The sequence below is a fragment of the Girardinichthys multiradiatus genome, chromosome 13 (genome assembly GCF_021462225.1).
Source record: "Girardinichthys multiradiatus isolate DD_20200921_A chromosome 13, DD_fGirMul_XY1, whole genome shotgun sequence".
In the NCBI taxonomy this organism is placed as follows: Eukaryota; Metazoa; Chordata; class Actinopteri; order Cyprinodontiformes; family Goodeidae; genus Girardinichthys; species Girardinichthys multiradiatus.
The window spans coordinates 22,996,284-23,022,424 of NC_061806.1; the positions used below are offsets into that span (position 1 = coordinate 22,996,284).

At 38.6% G+C, this 26,141-nt stretch overlaps 2 protein-coding genes across 6 annotated transcripts in view; one reads left to right on the forward strand and one right to left on the reverse strand.

Moving 5' to 3' along the window:
* LOC124879418 (potassium voltage-gated channel subfamily KQT member 4) overlaps positions 1-13,998 on the forward strand; it is a 78,895-nt gene extending 64,897 nt beyond the window's left edge. For 3 of the 4 annotated variants that reach the window (XM_047383980.1, XM_047383982.1, XM_047383983.1), the window contains 5 exons: positions 981-1,210; positions 1,286-1,385; positions 7,132-7,263; positions 8,188-8,326; positions 8,450-13,998. In XM_047383980.1, coding sequence (XP_047239936.1) covers positions 981-1,210; positions 1,286-1,385; positions 7,132-7,263; positions 8,188-8,326; positions 8,450-8,653 — 805 coding nt within the window. In that variant the 3' untranslated portion in view covers positions 8,654-13,998. The remainder of the gene's footprint in view (positions 1-980; positions 1,211-1,285; positions 1,386-7,131; positions 7,264-8,187; positions 8,327-8,449) is intronic. The other variant, XM_047383981.1, reaches the window with a different exon arrangement.
* Positions 13,999-14,207: 209 nt separating this feature from the next.
* Positions 14,208-17,340, reverse strand: cfap300 (cilia and flagella associated protein 300). 2 transcript variants are annotated; one of them, XM_047383985.1, is made up of 7 exons: positions 17,043-17,340; positions 16,888-16,969; positions 16,303-16,372; positions 16,035-16,192; positions 15,776-15,948; positions 14,856-14,922; positions 14,208-14,697 (listed from the first exon to the last, which is right to left on the reverse strand). In XM_047383985.1, the coding sequence occupies exons 1-7, from the start codon at positions 17,048-17,050 to the stop codon at positions 14,566-14,568; spliced, it is 690 nt and encodes a 229-aa protein (XP_047239941.1). In that variant the 5' UTR covers positions 17,051-17,340; the 3' UTR covers positions 14,208-14,565. The 2 variants fall into 2 exon arrangements, with proteins under 2 accessions (XP_047239941.1, XP_047239940.1); XM_047383984.1 differs by having other exon boundaries at positions 17,048-17,339.
* Between the last annotated feature and the right edge of the window lie 8,801 nt (positions 17,341-26,141).

Here is a 26,141-nt window from a genome sequence, read left to right on the forward strand (position 1 = left end):
GGCTGCCTTGTGGGAGATCTCCACAAGAGCATGCTCTACCAGCAGCATTGGGAGGCAGTCTTTTGTAGAGTCTGCCTGCCAAATAGCTTTTCTCCTCTAAACAGTTGACCCCACATAGCTGCCTGACTTGGCGTGTGGTGAGTGGTACCGAGTGCTCAGTGAAATGCCTTTTGTGTTGCTGCCCTTTGAAGCCAATGTTTTGATGCCCATGCAATCTGCTGACGGGATTAAGGTGGTTTCTGAGATTTTTGCAGGACAATTTTTTTGCTGTTCCAGCGCTGTAGCAAGTCTTCAGTTTTACTTTGCTGATTCAGGTGCAAATACATGCATAATAGGCCACTCCTTAGGGCAGTATCAGTTAATGTTGCACAAAGTTCCTCTGTATTTCAGCTACTCTGTCCTTCACTGACACGAAATGTACATCTTTGTTGTGTATTTGTTTTGTCTGTTTCTTTATGTGATGACTGATACTACAAGAGGCCAAGTTTTTCTGTTACCTCCCTTCTACTAATTAACTCTTTTCTAACAAAATTAGGTTGCCATTCTGCTGTTTCCTGAATGCCTCCCAATAACATGGTGTAATAATTTTCTAAATCCAAACGCATTTTGACAAAATTTTACTGCTTCAATAAAAGAGAGCTGGAGTCCCTTACTGGTTTCTTAAGGGTGTTTCACTTCTTGTCCAAATGTCTTTTTAGTTTTGATCATGGAAAAGCAATCCCAACCTTTCAAATTGGCTTAATAGTGACTGATAAGTTTGACATTTCCTGTCAATGATCAGAAATGCAGAAGGCTTTCAGGTGAGAGGCAAAACATCTTCAAGAAACTAGTAAAGAAAATCCGGTTTACTTCTGTGCAGGCACTAAGAACCCCCTGTCCTGCTGACTGAGAATCTACACCAAAAAGAAAAAATTTCCAAGTCATTTTCCAAGAATTCTAGTGTGCCTCCATGTATTTAACTATTTTAACCTCACTGTCAGCAGTAAAATGGGTTTCCGGGATCGAATCCGGATGAACAACTCCCGTTCATCCCAAACCATCCGGAACAAGGCCTCACCTCTGCCCCCCGGCTCCGGTGTCCGCCGCTCCCCTAGCCAGGAGAACGTCCCTGAAGCCACCAGCCCTGGCAAGGTCCAAAAGAGCTGGAGCTTTAACGACCGAACGCGTTTCCGCACCTCCCTTCGCCTTAAGCCACGTCCACCTGTTGATGGTAAGCAGAAATGAGACATTTCTTTAAAGCTCGAAAGAATGTTGTTAATATTCTTTTTTGTTTTTTGGACTTTAGTGGAGGGGGTTGGAGAGGAAGGCCTGGAAGACAAGTCGTATTGCGATGTGGCCATGGATGAGGTGATTCCAGCTGTGAAAACGCTTATACGAGCTGTCAGGTGGGTCCTTTCACCAATGGGATGCTCTTGTGCCACCATTCATTTGCTGTCTGTACTCCAGTGGTCATGTTCAGAGTGAGAGATGATCTAATTTGGGAGTTAGAATAGTTTACATTGGTCTCGAGACATCACAGAGGTTAGAACACATAAGAAGTCATTGGAAGTAGTATCTTCCTTCAGATGAAGCGGGAGCACCTGTCACATTTCTTGACACCAATCAGTAGAAAAAAATTATAGTTAGCAGTTAGCGTGACTCCTTACTCAGCAATGTCCCTTTCATTTAGTGTTCAGTTTCCATTGTAACCAACCCCTGTACTAATTCCACTACTGCTTTAGGTTTTAAGACACCAAAACACTTTATTGTCTAGAAGGAAGGATGTTAGTTTCCAACCTGATTGTAGATCCAGCTGGTTCAGAGACATTGCTATGGAAATGGTCGAAACAAAAGGTACTCCACAAAATAAAAAGTTTAAAACCACTTTTCTAAGACAGCTGGCTGCATTCACTGCAAATACTTAGTGTGGTTTTAGTCATGGAGGCCACCCACATCAAACGTGCATGTGTATACGGGCCAGAAAAGCGTGGTATATACTGTAGTTGACATTAAAAGGCCAGCTACCTGTGCCTTTATTTCATTCAGATTTAGCTGATCATGCAGAAATGGCCACTTTGGGGAGGTAACAGCCCAACTGCAGGCACGGTTGGTTCCTCCATGTGACCTTGTCACTCAGCGAGCCCAGCGAGCTTGGCTGGTCATGTGTAAGGTGCTGTGATAGGGTGGCCTATGACGTAACTACACAAAACAGTATCTAGATGGATCACGACACAATAAAACCGAGGCAAACGATTTTGAACGGTTCTGACAAGGACAACAGGTAATAAAATGTGATTAAGGGCTTTTGTGACATTTAAGTCAGTTTCTGACATTGTGTTATTTCTTCCTGTAATGGAAGCACTACTGGCCAAACTCTAATGTTCTGTAGGCATATTATTTTCCTGGCGGATGTCCTTACATAACATGTGCCAAATGTAGAGAAATGCACAGTTATTTCTTCTAATAAGTAACACATCCTAACCAGCAAAATGTGGAAACAAAAACTACATCCTGTGAGAAATTATAATATTTAGCTTGATTATTTATTTACAGTATAATATTATTTAATTTTACCTATCTTTTGAAAGCCATTATGAACTTTTTAGTAGTTTCTGCTGTGAATGTCTTCATATTTCTGTAGTTCTTGGAAGTTTTCTTCTGATTGACATCTTGCTTCAGGTTCTTCATTAAGGCACTTTGACAGTAAAATATGTCAGACATGTTCCAGAGAAGCTGCATGGAAATCCAATACAGACAGCATTCATTTCTGACTTTTTGCAAATATTCAAGGGGCTGCTAGCTTGTAAGGGAGATCTGAAAGTCAACGTGTCCACCCACATGTAAATGTGGCAGCAAAGCATTTATGCTGAATGTTCATGATGATAAGAGCAGTTTCACATTCTCTTCTGCTTACCTGTAGGGTTTACTTTCCAATGACATTTATGATGGTGATATCAACACAAAAACAGTCAACCTGTTGCAGATTAGTCTCCGTTATTTCTGGTTATTGCCTTTTGCATCATGCTTTGGCCTTATACTTTGATCGTGTAGTACTTGAGTAAACAATCTTACTAGATGGTTTTGATTTTTTTGAGAAACTCTTTGTTATAATATAAAAAATTTGTGACCTTATCTTGTCCTAATCTTTGACCGATGTTGGTTTTTCAGTTTATATTTATCCATAAAACAGAAAATTCCAAGAAGTCTACAAGCAGCACTGCGGGCACACCACCCCTTCCTCCACACACACATACACACTCTCTCAGATTATCTGTTTGAAGTTTTTTCACTGATGGTGGCAGGAAAACTACAATTGCTAACAAACATCTGGTGCGGTGGCTGCGCTGTACTCCTGGGGGGTTTGATGAAAGCAGTTTGTAATACCTCTGTTTCCTGGTCCCTGATGTCAGCACTGGAGCCTGACTGCATTTCTCAAGGTAGTATGATGCTGTCTATGGAGTTCTATATTTGCAACATGATGCCCTTGGATGAAACGACCTTGTGCATGATTATTATGAAGATAGTTTCTTTAATTGTATCAGAATGTGTTGGTAGGATCTATAGTCTGTGACAAAGCCATTTAGTTTTTCACATTTAAAACATTTTTGCATTAATTTGCTTTTTTACAAGCTTCCAATGGATCGGCAGTACATACAGTGCCTTGCAAAATCTTTTCACACCTTCTAATTTTTTTCTTATTTTCTTATGTTACAACCATAAACTTAAACATATATTATTGGGTTTTTGTGTGCTAGATCAATATAAAGTAGCACGTTTGTGTAGTGGAATGAAATAGATGTTGGTCAAGGCATACCCCAAAGGACTTGCAGCTTTAATCAATGCAAGAGCTGGTTCTAAAAAGCTTCGACACAGGGGAATAAATACAAATGCACGCCATATTTTTTATTAATAAAAAATATGAAAAACATGTGTCCTTGTCCCTTGATGGACCATCACCCTGACAAAGGTGTACTTTGCATCTCACCCAGTGTGTGCTAGAGATATAATGTATCTTTTTCATTGCACTTCACAAGTATGTGCTACTTTGTATTGGTCTGTCACATAAAAACCCAAACATTGAAGTGGCTATATGACAAAATGTGAGGTAGTTTAAGGCTGATTTTACTTTATTGTTGCTAAATTCAAACTGATGTCAACGACAGCGATTGGTTACCACTTACAGCAAAGCTGTACTTCAGATGTACGTTTGCTATTACAGGTAAGTGCCACCATGCATTAATCTGCAACAGTCTAATGCCACTGATAGGGCATGGTACTGTCTTATGTTTGTGCTTGACTCAGCAGGTAACTGACCTCAGCTGCTCTGTGCTGCAGACAATAGAAGGGAGGGAGTTCCTATAGATAGTGCAGGTGTGTAAACAGCAGGTGTTTTCACTGGGTTAACTCAGAGGTACGTGTGCAATATCTCAGCATGGCTCATGATTGATGTCAGGGAAACACAGAAAGAGTTTAGTGCTGAGACTTCACTTTAGATGCATGTGGTTTATCAGTGCCGGGTTGCTTCAATAAATTTGTATGGTTCTGTGTTTATGTGTGGAGAGAGAAGGAGAAGAGAGAAGAAAACAAAGCCTGTGTGCTCCTCTTCTGTAACTCCCCATGTGCAAAAATGTGATACTGCTTAGCAAAATACTTGCAAGCTTGCAGTCTTTGATGAAGTGCCTGCTATAATAGATAAATAATTTGGACATGGTTTCCATTTATAGTGATCTGATGTCATTTTTTGTAGCTTTCAGCTATAATATTTTTAAGTCCTTATTTTTTTCTGTTTTAAATTAATCTGTTATACGTATACTTCAGTTCGTTTGGGTTTTGTCATTTAGAGGGCACATAGTTAAATGTAGAAAGACTCAGACCAGCTCCTGCAGTGGCTCATCCATCTTGGCACACCTTGGGTTCATGTCAGCAAAACAGTCATTTTTAATACCCAGATAAAACCTGCTATTGGAGACTGGGAATTACCTTTGCTGAATTGCAGAAATGTTTGCAGTGGCTTTGCAAGCATTTTGGGCCACAGCTGACACTTCCTCTGTCCCCAGTCATCACCGTGTTTCTAGATCTCAACTTCCTAGCACTGAAACGATAATATCTTTTAGTTAGCAATGCCAAATGTGCAGCACAGTGACTGGAAATTGTGTGGAAAAGGGTGGGGCGCTGAAACCTGACTCTGTGTTATTAAAGCCATTTTAGTGACCAGGAAGGAAAGTCAGCATTTTGAAGAAGCCCTCAGAGGATATAAAACTCCCTCATTCCCTTTCAACATTTTCCTTAACCCACACCGGATACCTGCCTTGGCAAAAAATAAAATAAAATCTCTACCTACTTGCAAATTAAGAAAAGATTGCTTGCAAAAATACTCCAAACGCATAAGTCGTCTAGAATCCAAGTGCTGTATGTGGGCTGGAGTACTGCGCTAATGGCTGTTACGGGACCAGGTCACCATCAACTCCTCAACATTTCCTCTCACTTTCCTGCTTCACTCCAACCTTCTCCTCTTCTTTACTGGTCATGCTGGTGCTGCCTCAACATGTCATGGTAAAATTATTAATCTCCCAAATTTATATCGTATAAGCTTCACAACTTTGCAACTTTTTCACATTTTGTGAGTTTGTGTTACAACCAGAAACCTTAACACATATAAATGGGATTTGAATTTGATGAGAGGAAGATTTGTTTTTACTGCAGCTATACACACTGCCTTGCAAAAGTACTCATAACTCATTTTATAGCGTTACAACCACAAACAGTGTGTTAGGTTTTTATTCGAAGGATCACCGCAAAGTGGTGCATGATTTTGAAAGTCTTTTGCATAAATGTCTTTTTCTTGTAGACAATTTAGCATGTTGTTCTTTCATGATTGGCTTTTTTCTTTCCACACTTCCATAAAGGTGAAATATGTAAAGTGCACTGCAGATAGCTGTGCTATCAACATATCCTCCCACATGAACTGTGGATCTCTGCAACTCCTCCAGAGTTACCATGGATATCTTGACTGCTTCTCTAAATAATGCTCTCCTTTGACCATTTAGGTGGAAAGCCAAGATTTGGTAGGATCTTTCCCTTTTTCTTTTTCAAATGTTGCACTACTTTGTGTTGGTCTGTCACATAAAATCCTGATAAAGTAAATTGAAGGTTGCGGTTTTAATGTGACAAAATGTGAAATAGGGCAAGGGGTATGACTAATGTCAAAGGTACTGTATGGCTTTCTATTAGAGATTTGTAAACACAGTTAAATGAATGTTTGCATTGTACAATTTAGTTGTTTTTTTTTGTTTTGTGTGTTGCAACTGAGGCACAGGAGTTCCTGCTGATCAATAAAAAATCACTGTTTTATTTACTCTTGCTCTACCTTCTTCATTCTGACATTCTTCTCTCTCTGTCACTTACACAACAATGCACTGAGACCACAGCGTAGTTTGCTCATTCTGTATCAAGCATGCATTTAATGCTTATTTTGGCATATTGTTTTGCGCAGACAGCCTTTCTGGCAAAGAGAATTAAAGGGAACTGAGATACCAGGCAATACATAAAGCCAGGTGTGGACATCCTCTTCTACAAGTTTTACTTCCTCCTGCATGACATTTTAGCAGAACCTTGCAGCCAGAGGATGTTGTCAGTGATGTGTTTACCTGGTACAGTAGTGTAGGGTTAACAATCCTGGGTGTGACTCCCCCACACTAGGGTGTGGGTGGTGATTATGAGCTGTGTGCACCAGGGAGCGGGAGCAGCTGTGGTCCACCAGTGGCTCCGACACAACTGTCACAACGACAAAAGAGCAGAAACTGGGGATAGAATAGAGGTATGTGTGTTATCCTATCCGTGGAACTGCTCTAATTGCTGAAACAGCAAATCCCGATAAGAAATGTCTCTGGGAGAGGTGCTCATCGTCTTGATATATCCACATGGTTTAGTGGGTTTGTGACTGCTTTCTTTATGGGCCTGTTTGTGAATGATAAGGTCATGCTGACTTTGATTAATCCTGTTATCCTCAGGGGGGGGGGGCTGCATTGTTTGATAGCCTCCCTCTTATGCATTTTTCCAAAGGTTTATGGCGCTTCTGTGCGCTTCCCTGTGCGGTTTCAAACTCTGTCCAGGAAGGTAATAAGAGGAAGAGTGTTGTTTTTGTGTGTGTAGGATCCTGAAGTTCCTTGTGGCAAAGAGAAAATTTAAGGAGACACTGCGTCCATATGACGTGAAGGATGTCATAGAGCAGTACTCTGCAGGACACCTGGACATGCTGGGCCGCATCAAGAGCTTGCAGATGAGGTACTTTAATCTTCATATAACGAACACGGATTTGCTTCTTTAAATCTGAGCTTCATCTCATGATACATTTTCTGTTAAATATATAGTCTTTGTAAATAATAGTCATACTCAATTTTTTATGTTTAACATGTCAGGACTTTATAAATAATTATTTCTTTACAAGGTCCTTAATTAGGTTAAAACTGCAGATGAACTATAACACATAAATTATTACACTATCAATATGTATTTATCAAAAACAAAGCCAAAATGCAAACATATACTACATACAGTGACTTCCAAATGTATTTATACCCCTCAAGCTTTTCAACATTTCATTGGGATTTTAGGAGAAAGACCAACACAAATATAAATCTAAATGTGCACATATAATTAGGCCCCTATACTCTGATACCACCAAATTAAATCCAGTCCAACCAACTAGAAAAATGGCATGTGAAAAGCCATTGGAAGTCCAATTTTCAGTTTGATGCAAGCCATGTGGAGGACCAACCAAACATGGATGAAGGAACTCTGATTAGATCAGACAAAAAATATTACTCTGTGGCCTTCATGCAAAACACTGTGTGTGGCTATCATTGCACATTGCCCAAACCAGGAGTGTCCAAAGGGCAGCCCGGCGCCCATTTGCAGCACATGGACTGATTTTGTGCATCCCAAAACCCAAAACTACTATATAAGAATGATACAAATTTGGCCTGGCAGCACAGGGGTTTTAATGAAGATACAGAATTTTTATTTTTAATTATTGCACACAACAAAACAGCCACAAAGGCCACAACAAAAAGGGAGACACGCCATGTAAAAGATTTCTGAAATATAAATTGTAACTTTGGTGAGAAAAAAGGGTAAGATAAAGAAATTTAAAACAAGCAAGTGTTTAATCTTCGTACTATTCACTACCCTGTTCTGTCTGTGTGAAAGGGTGGACCAGATAATTGGACGAGGAGCTGTTCAGCCGGATAAGAAAGCACGTCCTGAAAAAGGAGAGAAGACCCCTCCAGAACTAGACCTGCTGGATGAGCTCAGCATGATGGGCCGTGTGGTCAAAGTGGAGAAACAGGTACCAGAGGAAGGAATGATATATGAGGAATCTGTGAAGCTGTGTGAATGGGTTGACCAAATAAAAAAGATGAAAAGGTTAGAAGGTGTCTGATATCTCACAGTCCAGTGTGTCTTTGTTTAGGTACAGTCTATAGAAAACAAGCTGGACCTCATGCTCAACCTCTACTCCCAGTGCTTGAAGAAAGGCTCCTCCCACGTCACGTTGTCCTCCCTCCTAGACCCCGACCTGACATCTGACTACCACAGCCCCACGGACCGAAGAGACCTCTTCCCATCCGCTAACACACTCAACATCTCTCAGTCTGACAGCGGGAACTTGGAATGACAATGAGCCGACTGTTTGGACACAGAAACCCTTTACAGTATGTCCTCCTTTGGCTGAGTCCTCTCTCTGAGCAGCCCGACATGCCAGTCTTCCCCATTAAATCAGAGCTGTCTATGATTACCCCTCCCTATCTCAAATCTCCATTCCTCTGCCCTTTTTCCTGGAGGTGATCAGACAGTGGCCACCAGCTGGCTCCAGCTGATGAGGAGCCTCAGCCAAAGCTGCTCACCGCACACGCCTGTCAACTCACTGGATGAGGAAGTTACTTGACTACTAAAGTAGTCTCACCCACTCACATCATGCTGTATATCTATACCTACTTTAAAAACTTTAATAGTAGACAGATTGTGGAAAGTCGTTTTGCAAATATTTAGAGGAATTTTCTCATTCCTCTTTATTATCCAGTTTTATTTTCTCTTGGGCACTTGAATCGACTGACAGTCATTTGATAAGAAAGTTGCCATTCTGACTTTAGGGTGATAACACAGGTTTATATGTTGTGATGAATGTAGCTGTTCCTTTGTGCAAGAGAAACTTCCAAACAAAAACAAGAGCCATCGACCCCTTTAAGAAAGTGCACGGTTGGACCTGGATCAGCCGCACCGGCACAAGGTCCCACCCAAACAAGGGAAATTCTGTTTTCCACATCTTACGTTAATCACCCAAACATGTCACTTGAGAAGAGAGCGAAAATAATGTGCTGGATTGACTGTGGATTTGGACTGTATTTTAGTGTATATTATATAAAAGTCTGGACTCCAACAAGCCCAACTGCAAAAAAAAACAAAAACGTTTCCAGCTTTGTTGGAATTGTATTGAGGATTATGTAGGATTTAATAGAGCCATGGTGTCTCGTTGTAATTCCCAAATCTCTCTTTTGCTATTTTTCCAGGCTACTGTACAAACTATGTGCATTTTAGTGACCTAAATCTATGGTTTTTTTTAAACAAAAACTCTAAATGTCCCTGTCTTGCAGCCCACACTTCTGCCATATTTATTCATTTGACTTGCCTTTAAAGGGATAATCCAGAACTTTTGAAGTGAAGTTCTGTTAAAATGTCATAAATATTTAATATATCTGCAGTATATCACTTTCTTGGTGTCTTTGGTTAGTATAGTGCTTGATGTTTGGACCCAGAAGCTAAAGCAGAGGTATGTGTAATTTAGCTAATCTCCATACTAATACCTAAATCTATATCTATTGTATCTACCTATTGGAATGGGTTTGACAGCAAAAACCAAAATAATCAGTTTTTTTTTTTTATAATGTTAAATAAATGTTTGCTGTAAGGGGTTAAAGATGTACAGAGTGGTTGTAACTAGCCAAAAAAGGAATTAGGTTTACTATTAAACAGTCTAAGATCTATACAGTTACGAACAATTAAGTTAAGAAAAACAAGTTATAAAGACAAATCTGCCCTCTGGTTAGTACCAAGGAAGTTTACTAAAATGAAGGTTCAAGAATAACACACATCATTCTGATCTAAGGATCTGTCAGTTTATCTGCAGCCCAAGGAAAGGGATTTTATCATCTGATCGAATTGTAATACCATCTTTAATCAGAAAAAGGAAAGTAAAAAACAGGAAGAATGAAACCCAAATTCAGAGCTAGCTCTAAACTGTTAGCTTTCAGCACCAGAACCACCACAGAGAAATTGTGTGTTCTTTATTATACATTGGGCATTTGAATCATCTTTGTTACTAACCTTTCCATTCTGTCATTAGGTTGGCAACATTGTTTATGTTGTGATGAATGTAGCTGTTACTTGGTTCTAAATCTGGCTGTTGTTTCACTCAGGAAACCGTTTGGACCTCTGCAGGTGTGCGGTTGACAGCTGTTGTTTTGACCAGAAGGTCACTCTGACTCTGGCGGGCTGTCAGCTCTGGTAGAGTTCATTGGATGGCTGAGAGGTTCTCTATTTACTACAGTTAAGGTCAAAAGTATTCATACCCTGTTAGCTATGGAGTTACAATTATTTTAATTTAACCAGGAAGTCTGGTTTTGACAGGAAATGTGACAAGCATAGCTTAAAAGAATACAGAACAATGTAAAAGAAGTTTCAGTTTTGAAACAAAAGTTAAAAAAAACTATTTGCTTTTATCAAAAATGGATAAATGAAATAATTATATACACTTCTGAATAATCATGGGAAAAACCTTAATTTTCATTGCATCAGTCAAACTGTCTTATAATGGCTGACATGTTTTTTTCGTACTTCCACTGGTATTTGGATGATTTATCTTAAGAAATGAGCTCCAAGTCTTTGAGGCTGGAAGGCCTCCTTGACATCACCCTAATCTTTACCTCCATCCACACATTCTTTATCAGATTCAAGTTAGAACCCTGGCTGGGCCACTATAAAACGTTAATAGTACTTCCGTTAAGAGGAAACATATTGATAAAATGTAAAGATCACTTTAATATACTTTTATATTGCAAAGTGTATGACGCAAACAGTGTCATACACTATGCTATATTGCAACCGAAACAGGAATGTTGATCAGTTCTTTCTATCCTAGTTATATTTTGGTTATTCTGGTCCTTTCCTTTCTCTACCCAGCTTGTAATGAGGCCAGAGGTGGAGACACCACAATCAACCAATCAGAAGCAGATTTAGGGTAACAAGTTAGTAAAATAATAATAATAATAAATCGGATTTCTAATTAGGCTAGTTATAACAGGAGTATCATGACTGGGTCTGTTTTCAAATAACCATTTTAATTAGGTAATTATATCATTGATTAAAACAGCATTTACATTTAGAGTTTAACACAAACAATAATCAACATTTACAGTTATGACTAATCATGAATTTATTTAAAGCTTCTTTGGCTCTCAAATTTGCTAAATTAAGCCATCAACTTTAATGAAACTTGTTTTTAGTCTCATTCCTAAGAAGTCAAAACAGGTTCTGTTTGGCATTTACAGTATATAAACGTTTTAAGCATAACAACCTGCTAAGGTCACATTCTTCCCATGTTTTTAAGATTTTTCTCAAGGTATTTTGGTTGATCTAAAGTCCAGCGAGGCCATTTTGTAGCAACTTGAAGAAAACCAGTTCTTGTGGATCAGAGGTCAAATCTGAGGAAGCATTTGCGTGCTGCAAATCTAAAAACAACTTCAAACTGTGATGCTTTAGAGATTGGAATAGTTTCAAGACAGTAGAAACCTGTTTTGGTTTCGCCCCCCCTATCAAAATACCTTTAACTTCAGCCTCTGGGTCCAAAAAATCTGGATTAATACTAAAGAAAGATGTCAAGAGAACTATGTATATTACCTCCTTGTTACTGGTTAAAGAACATCAATTAAAGACACAGAAACAACCCTTTTTTACACTGGTTTTCAGCATTCACATCTGGACCTCAAGTCAGGTTCAGGTGGTACAGGCAGTCAGTAATACTTCACAAACTCTGCAACACAAGGGCAGTGTTTACCTTCCTTCCTTAATTGGATGTCACATGCACTTGCGAAAAGCTTAAGCCCAATTGGGTGCAGTTTTAAACAATGGATGATGCTTAAGAAATCCAGGTCTAATGCATGAATTACAGATTGTTATTATCAGTAATGCACGTGCCAATTAGATGCTTCAGAACAAAGGGTGTGCAGCCGATCATCAAATTGAATTTTTGCAGACATATGCTCAGTAACTTTTCCATGTTGACAGACGACACTGGAGGGTGTAGAAACACACACGTGCAGAATACATATGAACAATGAATGCAACCCCTTTACTTAATCTACTTTGGCACTTGATAAATGGAAAACCATTGTTGTGCTAAATTTAGTTTTTCTGTGCTAATTTACTTACTGTAATTATTCCCATGCATTTTATATCATGAAACCTGTTAAAAAAGTTGTTTTTTTCCTTTTTTTATTTTGTGGTTGCTAATGTATATGTAGGATTTGTGTTGATATTTTTCCTTAGACATAAATGCAGCATTTTTAACAGAACGATAAGTACCCACAGCTGATCTGGTTCATGCACATTGATGTTGTTTTTAATGTATGCGCATATTTCCTGCCTGCAACAGCAAAAAAAAAAAAATAATTACATTCCCCTTCATCCTGGTGTTTTTGTCCAGTGAAAAATTCTTCCATCCCCAGTCAGGTCTAGCTGATTCAGGTGCTCCACTTTTCCATTTAGGTGAGACTTTTAAACAGTGAATGTACTTCATCGCTTGGTCTGTTCAGATCTATTTCTGCTCCAGAGATAGGTCTGATCTCGATGCTGATGGCTCTCGATGCTAGAGCTTGCTGCACCGTCCAAGCTTTTTGCTAATTTCAATGAAAAATACTTGGATAGCTTTATTTCTAGTATCTGAATTACTGCAGAAATGCCTGTTTATTAGAGGCAGTGTTACCAAGAACAGCGCTGTCTTTTCTTTTTTACCTAGAATGTTGAGCTTCATGATAATTAATGGAAGATCACTTTATTGCATGTTGTTCTTTACGTGGCCCAGAACACACCCCCCGCCCCCCCAAAATGTCTTCTAGAAAGAGCATAAAAGCAAATAACCTGTGCCTTCTTTGCCCTTATTCTATAAACGGTGTGGTGCGGCTTTCTATCTCCTACGTTAAACATTGGAAATCCTTGGAAGTGGTTTCTTCCATAGAAATAACACACAAGAATGCTTTTTAATTTTTTTTGCATAACCTTTAACTAAAGAAAAACTTTATTGTGAAGATTTAATCTTTCACAACTGCTGTAATTTTTTCTGAGAATATTACTGTATTGTCAGCTTATCATCGTACCTCCATAAACACCCATACGGTATTTTAACACCCTTTAGATGTGGAGGCTGGAGGCATGGACTTTTGTGTCAACAGGAATCTCTGCAGGCATGTGTGCTGTCATAAGCATGTCACATTAGATATGATTGGCTTCCACACAACTACCTCTGAGGCCACTAGGGGGCTCTAGTTTAGAAAACTGATTAGGAGAAACAGTTATTGTCCAACTGACTGAATGCTATGCATGAACCAATCTGCACGTTCTCTTATCTATTTGTGATGTCCTACCATCTGTCCATCTTTTCACTGACTTGCTGCCATTCGACATTCCACCTCATTACTCTTTCAGCTGCTTTTCTATGGTAGGTTTTGGAGCTGTTGTAAGAATAAAGCACGAACTGAACAAGCAATAAGCAAAATACTAACTCAACACAGAGTCTTCCAAGTCCAAATGATGGGGCAGTTGGCTAAATAAAATGCAATGTTGGTTTGTTTTCTAATCTAGCCTATATTTGATCTTTTGAAGAGGTACAAAATGTGTTTCTGCTGATAAAAATGTTTTAGAAAACTAACTTATTAATTTATTTGTTTCAATAAAGCTCTTTGGACTGTTTGTTGTTCTGAGTCTCTTCTTTTTTCTTTACACTGTGACAGATTTAAATATGTTTTCATACACAAGACATCAGGTGCTACCTTATCTTCTAAAATTTCCGCACATATAACATGAGGATATTAATAAACTTTAATGATTTTAGTGAATTTTTAAGTGATGGATTAACACAAAGAAGTTTATAATTCTGAAGAAAAGTATTTCATGTTTCATTTTTCTAATAGAAGTTATTTTTATTCTTAGTCAAGTAGTCACTGACAGGTTAGTACACTTAAAAAAAAATATATAAAAAAAAATGTTATGTTGAGCACGCATTCCTATTGTGCTTATTAAGGGCCTGCAGCCATTTTTCAAATTTCTGGCTGAGGAACTGGAAGGATGCCAATAATTTTGCAAGGCACTGTATGGCCTCATTCTATAATAGCCAAAACTAGAATTTGAAAATACTACTTGTAGTCATAAATGGGGAAAAAAGGCAGAGAGTCTAACCTGGAAGCAGTTTCATTGGACCAAACAATATTTAATTCTTAAGCTGGTGAAACCTTTGGACTCGTCTTCCTCTTCTAGCTCTTAAAGTGTGAAGTTTCCCACTCCGTAGATGTGGTAAAACAAAGTCACATTTCGCTTTACAGGATCCACAATCAAATAGGCAAATGTCTGGTCCTCCTCTCGAGTTCCAGGAAAACATAGCCCAGACTCATCCTAAAGAACAAAAACAACATAGAAAATCAATGAGAAAAATATTTTGTTTTCAAAAACAGCTCCAGCTTTTCCTGCAGTGATATTTGTTTAGAGTTTTCTTTCAGTTTTCAGAAAGACCATACCATTTAATCTAAATTTTATATGAACTGCTCACTTACATAGGCACTGACTTTGAGCACGGTGGACAGCACGCTGATCTTCTTTGTTTCTGCATCCTTTTGCACACTACAAAATAATGCAATTATGACTGATTTGAGCATATAGTGAAGTTCAGGCATGGGCCGGCATGAGATCCTCACAGTTTGAGTAAAAAAGACCTGAGTTTCACAATATCATGGCTTTAAAACAAAGATTTAAAACTACAAAATATAGTATGATCTTGCAGGGATCCTGCACAATCTGCACTAATGAATGGAATTTAAGACAAGATTTTTGAAAGTGAGAATAAATGTTACATTTGTTGGTTTTCCATTAATTTGCTACCAAACTCCTTTTCTAAAAAGTCCATCCATCCATCCATCCATTCCTCCTTCCTCTTCTTCACGGTTTGAAGTTTTTGTAGGCACCATATTTAAGCCTAAACCCATGTAGAAACCCATTAGAATACATTCATTAAATGTGGCTGAAAAGTAACAGAGGAATTCTGGGAACTTGAGACTAGAAAAGTATAAAATTGTGACTTGGAAAACATGCAGAAACACAGACTCCTATATATTCTGTGTAATTCATCACTACAAATATTTCCAAACAGCTATATATGTCTTTCAGTTACAACACAAAAACACAGTAGCCTAACTGGCAGTTTGCAGCAATAGGTGGAGGAGGGCAGCTCTGCTTTAATTTAAGCTAACCTTTTTGTGGCATCTTATCAAAGACTAAATCATAGGAACAATATGACAGATAATTTTTACTGGTTTGAAGGTGTAACATAACACAACCTTGTAATACCTTGAAACCAGAATCTGGCCTATGCCTACTGAAGATTAAAAGACTGATAAATAATTTTCAAGCATTTGTGTTATTCTTCTCTATAATTTGAAGTCCCGTGCAACAGCTTGAACAGCCAGATTGTGCTAACCTTATCAGGTCTTTGTATATTTTCTTTGTGGTGCTGATGTAGGGATCAATGGTGTCCTCATACTGGCAGAGCTCTCCGCCAAGACACAGGTGCTTGAAGAGGCAAAACAAAAACTCTTCCCGCTCCATCTTCCCAACAGCATAGTAGTGCTCAAAGTCCACTTCTTGCAACATCTGGAAGAGGAAAAAAACCCTTGAAATTAAACTTAGAAATGAAATAGATACAAACAGACAGAGGGAATAAAAGAAGAGAGGATCACCTGTCGAAGTTCATCGTAGTCAGGGTAGATATCATGAATGCATTTAACTACATGACCAGAGGGTCTCAGGATGCCGCAAGAGTAGATTGGATCAAACAACTCCATGGAGATCTTAGTACAGGGCACAAGCTCTACACTGACAGACACTACCGGGTTATCTACAATACACATGAGCCTGTCAGTCTTTATCTGACTTCAAACATTTTACAGCACATGACATCAGTTTCCTGCTAACATTGATAAAAGGATCTCTGGGGGGATGACATACCAAGAGGCACCCAGACTCTGGCCTTCATATTTCTTAGACTGGGAATCACCTCAGGGTCTTTGAAGAAATGCTGAACAATAATGGAGAGTGTCATCAATTGCATTCATACAAGACTGAAATGATGAGATGTGAACAACATGGAGGGGACCTTGTTTTAAGATAAACAGGGTTGCTATGTAGTCTGAAAAAAAATGGATTTAAACATTAGTATGGAAAGTATGGAAAAACGTTTTTCTTACAGTGTTTAATCCTGCTCTCATAGAGTAAATTTATCCATATTTCATTCTACCATCTATTATTTGCCATCCATCCATCCATCCATCCATCCATCCATCCATCCATCTCCATGCAGTTCATATTTTCACATTTCCTAATACTAACCTCTGTAGAAATATCTGCACTAACTCTAACACAAGGAACATTTGAATTTCCACTTTAAAACTTGAAAAAAATGCAATTTAATTTTGGAAAAGTATGGAATTTTGAAAGGAAAAAAAAAAAGAATTAATTCTGAATACAGTGCCTTTCAAAATGTACTGTATGTTAAACTACAATATGACATTAAATAGATAAAACGTGCCTTACCAAAGCAAACGTTTCACAGCTGTAAGGGTGGAAGTTACTGTCAAAGCTGTAAGTCTGAGCTGAAAGCCTCCCCAGCATGGACCTGAAAGAAACGCACATTTCAGTAAGAAAAAACAAACCTGGAGAAACGACAGAAAATTTAACAAACTTCTTACGTCACCATTTCATCAACAGCGTCAGAGTGTCCTTATCCTGCTGGAAAGAGAAGCTCTTAGTGGGAAGAGGACTGAAAGAAAAAGCCTGCTCAAACACGCATTTCTCTCCTGCCATTTTCTCCTACTAGTTTCACCTTAAAATGTATAAAAACAAAATAGCATTTGGAGCAAGTAAGAAAGAGATTCATACGCTTACTCAATGCCACTGCGTAAATTTAGTGAAAGGATAATTTCAAGCTACGCTTTTTGTCGTGTAACTATTACTCAGGTTTGTAAAAGGACAGCTGTTGCCTTGGCAACGGACGCCTGTTGACACCCTGACGTCCCAGCCTGAATTTTCTTTTCCCAACAACTAACACAAATGCATATTGTGTTTAGTTTTGTGGTAATTTCTCATTTATTTAGAGTAATCCTTTAGAATTTTTGCCCATTACGTTACTTCGTTTTCATATTAGCGTATAAAACTTTGAGATTAATATTTCTTTCTGACCACTAGATGGCGACATTTGTCTGCTTTGCACTATTGCGTCCCCCTTTCTCTCATGTGATAGGATCAAAAAGTGGTACAACCTAGGTGTTTCGAAGGCGTCATAATAAACTGATAGATCATGTCAGGAAGTATAGAGCTGACAGCTGATTTTTTATTATTTTCAACTTACAGAAGATATATGTGAATGTTGGAGAAATACTAAATGAAGGAAACATCCTGTGTTGAATGAAAGCTGTTTTCTGTTTAGATAATGCGACCAAGTTTAAAAAATTTTTTTTGCACATTTTAGATGAAATATTAAATATTTTTTTTTGTATTTCTTTAATGTAGCAGGCGCACTTGAGAACTTCCTGATTTCAGAGGTGGTCAAACTTGCTGATAATCATTATTCAAGTGCATATAAACAGCAGCACCTCCTTCTGACTTTCCCTCTTAAATACCATGGGAGCACTAAAGGTGGATCAAATTCTTTTTACACACCCTTTCCTGATAAGAAAACCCCAGAACTTCAAGCAGGTGCAATTTCTTTCTCCCATGATTCATTTGCCTGGGCTTTTTTTTTTCACATTATGCACAACATCTCATTTAAGACCCCTTCTCGGAAGTTCATGGAGACTCCTACGCATGTTTTATTTACCCTTGCTTAAATACTTACATCATTCCTGTCATTCCAGCAATCCATGAGGGACATCCGGGATTGTTTTGTTGCACATTCCAGAGAAGGACATCCTGATCCTTAATATTCTAGATAGAGGGAGCCAAAATGATCTGCTTAGCGGAAACCCTGGAGTTATGATGCTACAAGTGTATTTTGTCTCTATTTATCAATGGCTGTGAAGCTCTAAGAACTAGCAAGGTTAAGGATTTTTTTTAAATGAATTTGCACTGTAGTTAAATTCAGTCCATACACAGTGCTAAATTCAAAGTGAATGCCTTCTTAGGGACTTTACAGTAAAAATAGGTTAAATTCATAACCAGTTATATAGAATTTACCTATCCATCTATCCCTTTTCTAAACCTGCTTCTTCTGTATAGGGTTGCGGGGGAGCCTATCTCCAGCGCTCTACGGGCGAGAGACGCGGTACTACAAATTGCCAGTATACAGAATTCAATTCAGTTGAACCCCGCCTCTCGCCCATAGACTGCTGGAGATAGGCACCAGCTCCCCCGCGACCCACTATGGAATAAGCGGTAGAAAATGACTGACTGAAATGAATTAATATTAATCCCATTTATTCTAAAACAATTCAACCCTATAGCCATATTCAAACTTAATTATAGCACAATACAGTTAAATTCTTTAAATTCATCATCTTCATGAGACTGTTGTACAACAATAGAGTGTCTTCAGTCAGAGGCTTCTTCAGGTCTGCTGTAGGACAGACTGCAACAGGAAATCCTTCCTGCCCACAGCCATCAGCATCTACAACAGCTGTTTGAAGAAACCTGTGTAATATGAACTACAATTTAATTTACCCTTAATTTACCTTTGGGATGAAAGTATTTTTGAATTGAATTGAACTGAAATTGACTGAGTCAAGTCATTCAAGATTTGTTTTGCAATTTGTTACAATAGAATTTCATGCAATTTATATATATAAAAAACCCGATACTGTTTGGATTGAATCAATGAATCTGTTTTTCTTCTGTAATTTCAGCAGATAATGTGAATCTGAGACACACCAGTAATAATTATATGGCAGAGTTGCTTACATAGGCTTTAAATGAGGTCCTGTTTCTTGGCCTTTGGTCTCATCAGAATGTGGTTAAAAAGTTGTTCACTCCAACTTTCCCATGTGAACAAAACTATGTAACAATCAGTGCAGTGATGTAACAGTGATAACACAATGTAGCTTCTCTACCCACAACTGTAACATAATTATACAGCTCAAAAATAATGATGGCAATTGGGGTGACACAATGTACTGCAGTATTGACAAAGAAAACACCCAAGCATCTTGAAAACTGGAGTGTGACAGTGAGGAAGCTTTTACAGCCCAGCCAACTGACTGGAAATATTTAGTTTCTGCAGCCAGGGTACGACATGACATAACAAGAGTCTAGCCTATTAAATGAAAAGATATTTACATTTTCTGCTGATTGCTTCCAGGGAATTTCTCATTAGAAACATCAGGGATGTAATGGAAACCTGACAAGCAGTACGGCAGGAGACAGGTTGGAAATCTGAGAAACATTGGGACCTGATGGCAAACTGTGATCATATCTTTCCATACCGCCTTTGCAAATTCGTTTGCAGCTATGGAGCCCCTATCTTTGGCATAGTATTCTGCCATTTGATAATATTTGAGTAATGGAGCCTGTCGTAGGTTCTTGCAAAATATTCTCCATGAGTAAGGAGACAAGTTTGTCTTTTGACAACAAAGTAGTTCCAGCCTTTTACAAAAATAGGAGGACCGTTTATGGAAAACGTTAAACTTTAAAAATAAACAATGTTTATATTTGCTAGCTGTACAAATGTTTTTTTTAAACCCTATGAAAACACCATTATTAAAAGCATTTAATTTTAACAAATAAATAGGCATGGAGTGACATGAACATCTGCCAATGTTCACATTGATAACTTGCTGCATATTCCTTCTCACATAGTTTTTAAAAAACCTTTAAAACCGTATTAGGGAAAGTTTAAATCAGCACTGATATGCTCAGATCAGAGTGAGAAATACTCAATGACACAATACATACCACCTGTTCTCATGAAAATGAATGCTCTGTGGGGAAGAAGAAGATTTTTCACAACAGTAAGATACCAGACAGCGCAAAAGACAAAACACCATGAACATTCAAGGCATTTTACTTTAAGGTATATCTATATTCAGGTACGGTGCCTTGCAAAAATATTTATACTTCTTGATCCTTTCTACATTTTGTCATGTAGCAACCACAACGGTCAATGTATTTTATTGGGGTTTTACGTGATACATCAACACAAGTGGTGCATAGTTGTGAAGTGGAAGGAGAATGATACGCGGTTTTCAAAATGTTTCACATACAAACATCTGAAAAGTGTTGAGCGCATTTGTATTTAGCTTTAAAGATGTAATATTTCAGAGATCAAATTTTTGCTGCCATGCCAGCTGCATGTCCTTAAGGTATATTTCTCCTTTAAGGATCTAGAAATAAACATTTCTGCCTAAAGTTTTTTTATACAGTTCATATTATGTCAGACTGAATGGAAAGTTTCTGTGAACATTAATTTAAGTCTTCCCACAGATTCTCAATTGGATTTATATCTGGACTTTGACTGAATCAACGTAATGCATAAATATGTTTCATTCCATTGTAGCTCTGGCTGTATGTTTAGGGTTTTTGTCCTAAAGGAAAGGGAACCTTGGCCCCAAGTCTTCTTTAGTAAGGTTTCTTCCAGGTTTGCCCAGTATTTATCTCCATCCATCTTCTCATTAAATCTGACCTGCTTCCCTTTCCCTGCTGAAGAAGATCATTCCCACAGCATGATATCGCCACCATCATGTTTTACCTGGATAGTGCATTCTGGTTGATGTCATTGTGATCTATTCCTTAAACACATAGTATGTTATGTTGATAAGAAAGTTCAATTGTTTTGTCCAATCTGAGCAGAGCACCTTGTTTACATGTTTGCTGTGTTGCCTATGTCGCCTATGTCTAGTAGTTGTCAACACATTCTCCCAACAGAGCTATAGATATCTGTAGCTCCTCCAGAGTCACCATCGGCCTCTTGTCTGCTTCTTTGATTAACGCTCTCCCTGCCCAGCCTGTCAGTTTAGGTGTACACGACTTTCTACTTGTGACTAAGTGAGCTGTACTCAGAAAAGTAAGAGTTGTAACCAAGACAAAGCTTCAACCATCCACTAAGAGTTTTTCAGGAGAATAAAAACAGAAACATACATAGTTTTACCTACAGTTTACATATTCATGGGTCCAATTTTAAGATTAATTTCTTTGTCCAATTCTTTCTTCTCATAGCTACCTGAAAAACCTTAAGCAGAAGAAATAATTTATCTTCCTCCCAAAGATACTTGTTAAAGGATGAACACACAAAGGGTAGATTATTTCTTGCAGAGCAGAAAGGAAAGTGGGCTGTGCTCACAGATGAGAAAGGCCCTGGTGTTGCGACAGTGCAGCCTAGAGTTTAAAATTCCTTCTGGAACAATTTTGATAATGGATAAATCAATATCTGTAATATTTGTTCCAGTGAGGTCATGGTGAGAGGAGCTTTCTGTTTATACTCTTAATTTCTGTGCAGAGTCAGTCAACACAGACTAAATCCCAGTGGAAGTGTTTCATTGACAGTGTCTCCACTCCTGTTAACACATAACAATAAACACAGCGACTAGTCCCAAACATTGTAATTCATTCAAGTCAGTTCAGCTGACACTCAGCCATGCACACATATGAACATGCCCTGGATTTATATTTCTGTGTTGTTTATTTACTGACTCTTTATTTAATTGAAAAAAGTAAGATAAATCCATCCATGACAATATATGATATATGAAAGTTCAGTAAAATATATTTGTAAAATGTTTTGCTCTTCTCCAAGTTCATGTTCCTTTAATTTCAGATGGAAATTTTGCCTCAGACCATAAGAACCCCTTTGAGACAAGGATAAAAAGGAATCATTATCTGCTACTTGTTTTAGGTGACTTTTAACAGTGCTAAAAGACACCATTTAGGCTCACAGCATCTTTAAACTATGCAGCAAGTGCAAATGCAGAAAAAGAAAGTTGTAATTTTTGTTTTTTTCTTTCAATCAAGTTGGCAAAGCTGGCAGAAGGTGGACAGCTCCATCCAGGTCGGAGGTCATTCTCTGCCTCAAGCAGAGGAGCATGATTGTGCATGAATCTGCAAAATAGTGTTTCATCTGAATCCTGAAAATGTTTTTTCCTGTTTCACAAAATATACAACCTGAGTCAGTCTAAACAAGAGCACCTGACACCAGAGCAACCTTCTCATGTCCTCCAACAAGATCACTCTTATTTTACATTTCCCTTTGTTTATTACCTCCCTCTGAAAAAGTCTGATAGATTATCTGAGATGTTTTCGGAATCCCAGAATCACAGCCTTGAACTGACATTTAAAAATGTCGCTTATGCTGAGAGAGAGAAGTGATAAGAGAAATGGAGTTGGCAGAGACGCGCCCATCTAGCATAAGTATTGGGCCAAGCGAATGCCATGATATGGCAGCCCAAGCCATCACTGATCCACCCCCATGCTTCACTCTGGGCATGGAACAGTCTGGGTGGTACGCTTCTTTGGGGCTTCTCCACACCGTAACTCTCCCGGATGTGGGGAAAACAGTAAAGGTGGACTCATCAGAGAACAATACATGTTTCACATTGTCCACAGCCCAAGATTTGCGCTCTTTGCACCATTGAAACTGACGTTTGGCATTGGCATGAGTGACCAAAGGTTTGGCTATAGCAGCCTGGCCGTGTATATTGACCCTGTGGAGCTCCTGACGGACAGTTCTGGTGGAAACAGGAGAGTTAAGGTGCACATTTAATTCTGCCGTGATTTGGGCAGCCGTGGTTTTATGTTTTTTGGATACAATCCGGGTTAGCACCCGAACATCTCTTTCAGACAGCTTCCTCTTGCGTCCACAGTTAATCCTGTTGGATGTGGTTGGTCCTTCTTGATGGTATGCTGACATTACCCTGGATACCGTGGCTCTTGATACATCACAAAGACTTGCTGTCTTGGTCACAGATGCGCCAGCAAGACGTACACCAACAATTTGTCCTCTTTTGAACTCTGGTATGTCATCCATAATGTTGTGTGCATTTCAATATTTTGAGCAAAACTGTGCTCTTACCCTGCTAATTGAACCTTCACACTCTGCTCTTACTGGTGCAATGTGCAATCAATGAAGACTGGTTACCAGGCTGATCCAATTTAGCCATGAAACCTCCCACACTAAAATGACAGGTGTTTCAGTTTCATTGTCCAACCCTGTAGGTCAGCTTTATTGGGTCAGAAGTCAAAAACATTACAATAGGGGCTAATGCAACCTAGCTCTCATTCAGTGGTACTTACAATCTTTTTTCAATTTTAGCTAACAATTTTCTGGAGGATTTTTGACTTATTTATTTCATTATTAAATATTCATTTGATAATAGTCAGTCAGTTGGTTAGTAAGAGGGCTAATACACCTCAAGTAACCTTTTTCGAAGTTCATGTGGTTGAACACGTTTTATTTATTGTTCAGTAACTTAAGTTATTTGATTGATTTGATTTGATTTCTGGATAAAATGTATCAGTTTTACAACCCAGAATCAACTGAGATAAAAAAAAAAAAATCACAGCAAAGAGCAAATTACATAAGGATTACCGTATACAACAACAATTATACAAAACAACAAAAGATATAAGTTTAGTTAACAAACACGTGAAACTGCATTTCTGACATGAATCACAAATGATTAGTACAGCTTCAAAATACAGACTTGGTAGAGTAAGGAAGGAGAAAGTTGTGCTCATAAGAAATCACAGAAATCTTGCAAGAAATGAGACTCCAGCATGGACACAAACAGTAGAAAGTGTTAAACAAGTTGCATTAATGACTGTGAGCATAACTTTCACATTATGAATAAGTTCCTCTCTATGTTCACTTATTGAACCTTTGTCAGTTGAAAATCTAAATCTAAATCATGAATTTTACCTGCAGACTGAGTTTGCTACAACTCCCTGAGTTTCCAGGTTTAAGATTGAGCAAAAATATTCGTAGCCTGGTGCATAAAAAATCAAACTACAGGGTCAAATTACTCTAAGCGTCATGTTCACATACTTTTTGCATCATGTAATCATAGCTTGGTGGTTTTAACCTTTTGTGAAAAGGTGACATGTCCTCAGGCAACAAAAACACAGAAACTAAAAATGTTCCTTGCATCATTTTGGACCGAAACTCTAAAAACTTGTGGCTGAAACCTGATCAACTTAAACATGTGGGCTGTATCCTTCAGGCTCCACGCTGAGCCCTTTTGAGCCAGCTTCTGTTTTTAAACAGTTTTGTGACATTTATGTGGTCCATTTCAAACCCAGTCCCCATGGTTACGGTCCACACATAGTTGCTTGACATGGAACATGATGCTGGATGTGCTGCAAGAATGTAACCTCATAGCTTTGCCAGCTTGTTGGAGAGCCGGAAAGGACTCTTCTTGCTCCCATTAGACTGAAATTATCAACAAACTCATGCACCATGCTGTTGCTGCTTGATAGCTCCAGACATATAAGGCTTGTCTTTTTCAGACTCTTCCTGTCAGGATACATACTGCTGATATAAACCCCCAGATTAATATTCAAGTGGTTTCAAGAGATAGTTAGGAGACAGAGCATTAAATAACTCTTCAATGTTCCATCCCTCTGTACCTCAGTGGATCACTTGTCTTACTGTTGTAGAAGCAAGGTAGCATAAACAGACTTCAAAGACTGAGGAGTACTGCTGATGCCACAGCCTCTGGGACCCAGAGCTTGGCCTCTGAACTCTACTCCTCTCCAAATAAGATCAATTCCTCCTCAGAGCCTATCTCGCTTCCTTTTATTTATCGGCATAGATGTTGTTTCAGAGGAAGTCAAGCTGTGCATGTGTCACTCTGCAGTAACTAATGCAATAATTTCCAAACTATGTGTTTACAATACTTACATAATTTCTACATAGCCTTGTGGATGCTCTTGTAATCTCACTGCTGTAAAACAAATTAGGACACCCCATTAGATACTTGGTTCTTTGTGTTTACATATCAGTGACTAAAGAAGATCCTATGATGGTGAGCTGGACAGATCCTGCTGTAGCAAAGGATCCCCAAACAATGATACTTCCTGCTCCATGCATCACAGTGGTTAAGAGATTTTTTCCTAGAATGCTGTATTGTGTTTATGCTAAACATGCCCTATGTTCTTGTGTTAAAATAATTGTTTAAGACCCATTTGATATCCAGTTCTCTCCGTGCATGCATGAGTTTTCACCGGGTACTCAGGCTTCCTCCCACAGTCCAAAAAAAAAAAACCATAACTGTTAGGTTAATTGGTCCCTCTAAATTGCCCTAAGGTGTGAATGAGTGTGTGCATGGTTGTTTGTCCTGGATGTCTCTGTGTTGCCCTGCGATGGATTAGTGACCTGTCCAAGGTGTACCCCACCTCTTGTCCATAGACTGCTGGAGATAGGGCCCAGCTCCCCGGTGACCCACTATAGAATACGCGGTGTAGAAGATGAATTAATGAATGAATAAATGAATGATATCCAAAGAGCAAGTTTCCAGAAGTCCTCGTCTTTGTTTATGTTCTCTCTAGCAAACCTTAGTCATGTGTTGTTAGACAGCAAAGGTTACCTCCTTGCACACCTCCCATGGTAAATTAACTAGTGCAGTCTTTTGCTGATTGCCCGAGCATGCACATATCAACAGTAGCAAAAACCTACAGTGGGTCCCACAATGACATTTGGTTTTTTTTGTAGACGTCTTCCAGCATCTTCTGGTCTGCTGGAGGGTGATCCGGCTTGGCCAGACAGGGGCATGTAGACATTTGTTTTAAATGCCCTCTATTTTGCATACAGTGTAATTTATAATTTCAAATTCTTTTGAGACCTTGTTAAACCCCGTACCAGAAACATAGGC

Bases quoted from the DNA above. Each gene is read 5' to 3' on its own strand.
- cfap300 (XM_047383984.1), bottom strand. From the start codon at position 17,157: ATGGCAGGAGAGAAATGCGTGTTTGAGCAGGCTTTTTCTTTCAGTCCT. The intron at 16,373-16,887 runs GTAAGGCACGTT...ATTATTGTTCAG, and splicing joins GCTGTGAAACGTTTGCTTTG to CATTTCTTCAAAGACCCTGA. The intron at 14,698-14,855 runs GTAAGTGAGCAG...TTTGTTCTTTAG, and splicing joins TGCTCAAAGTCAGTGCCTAT to GATGAGTCTGGGCTATGTTT.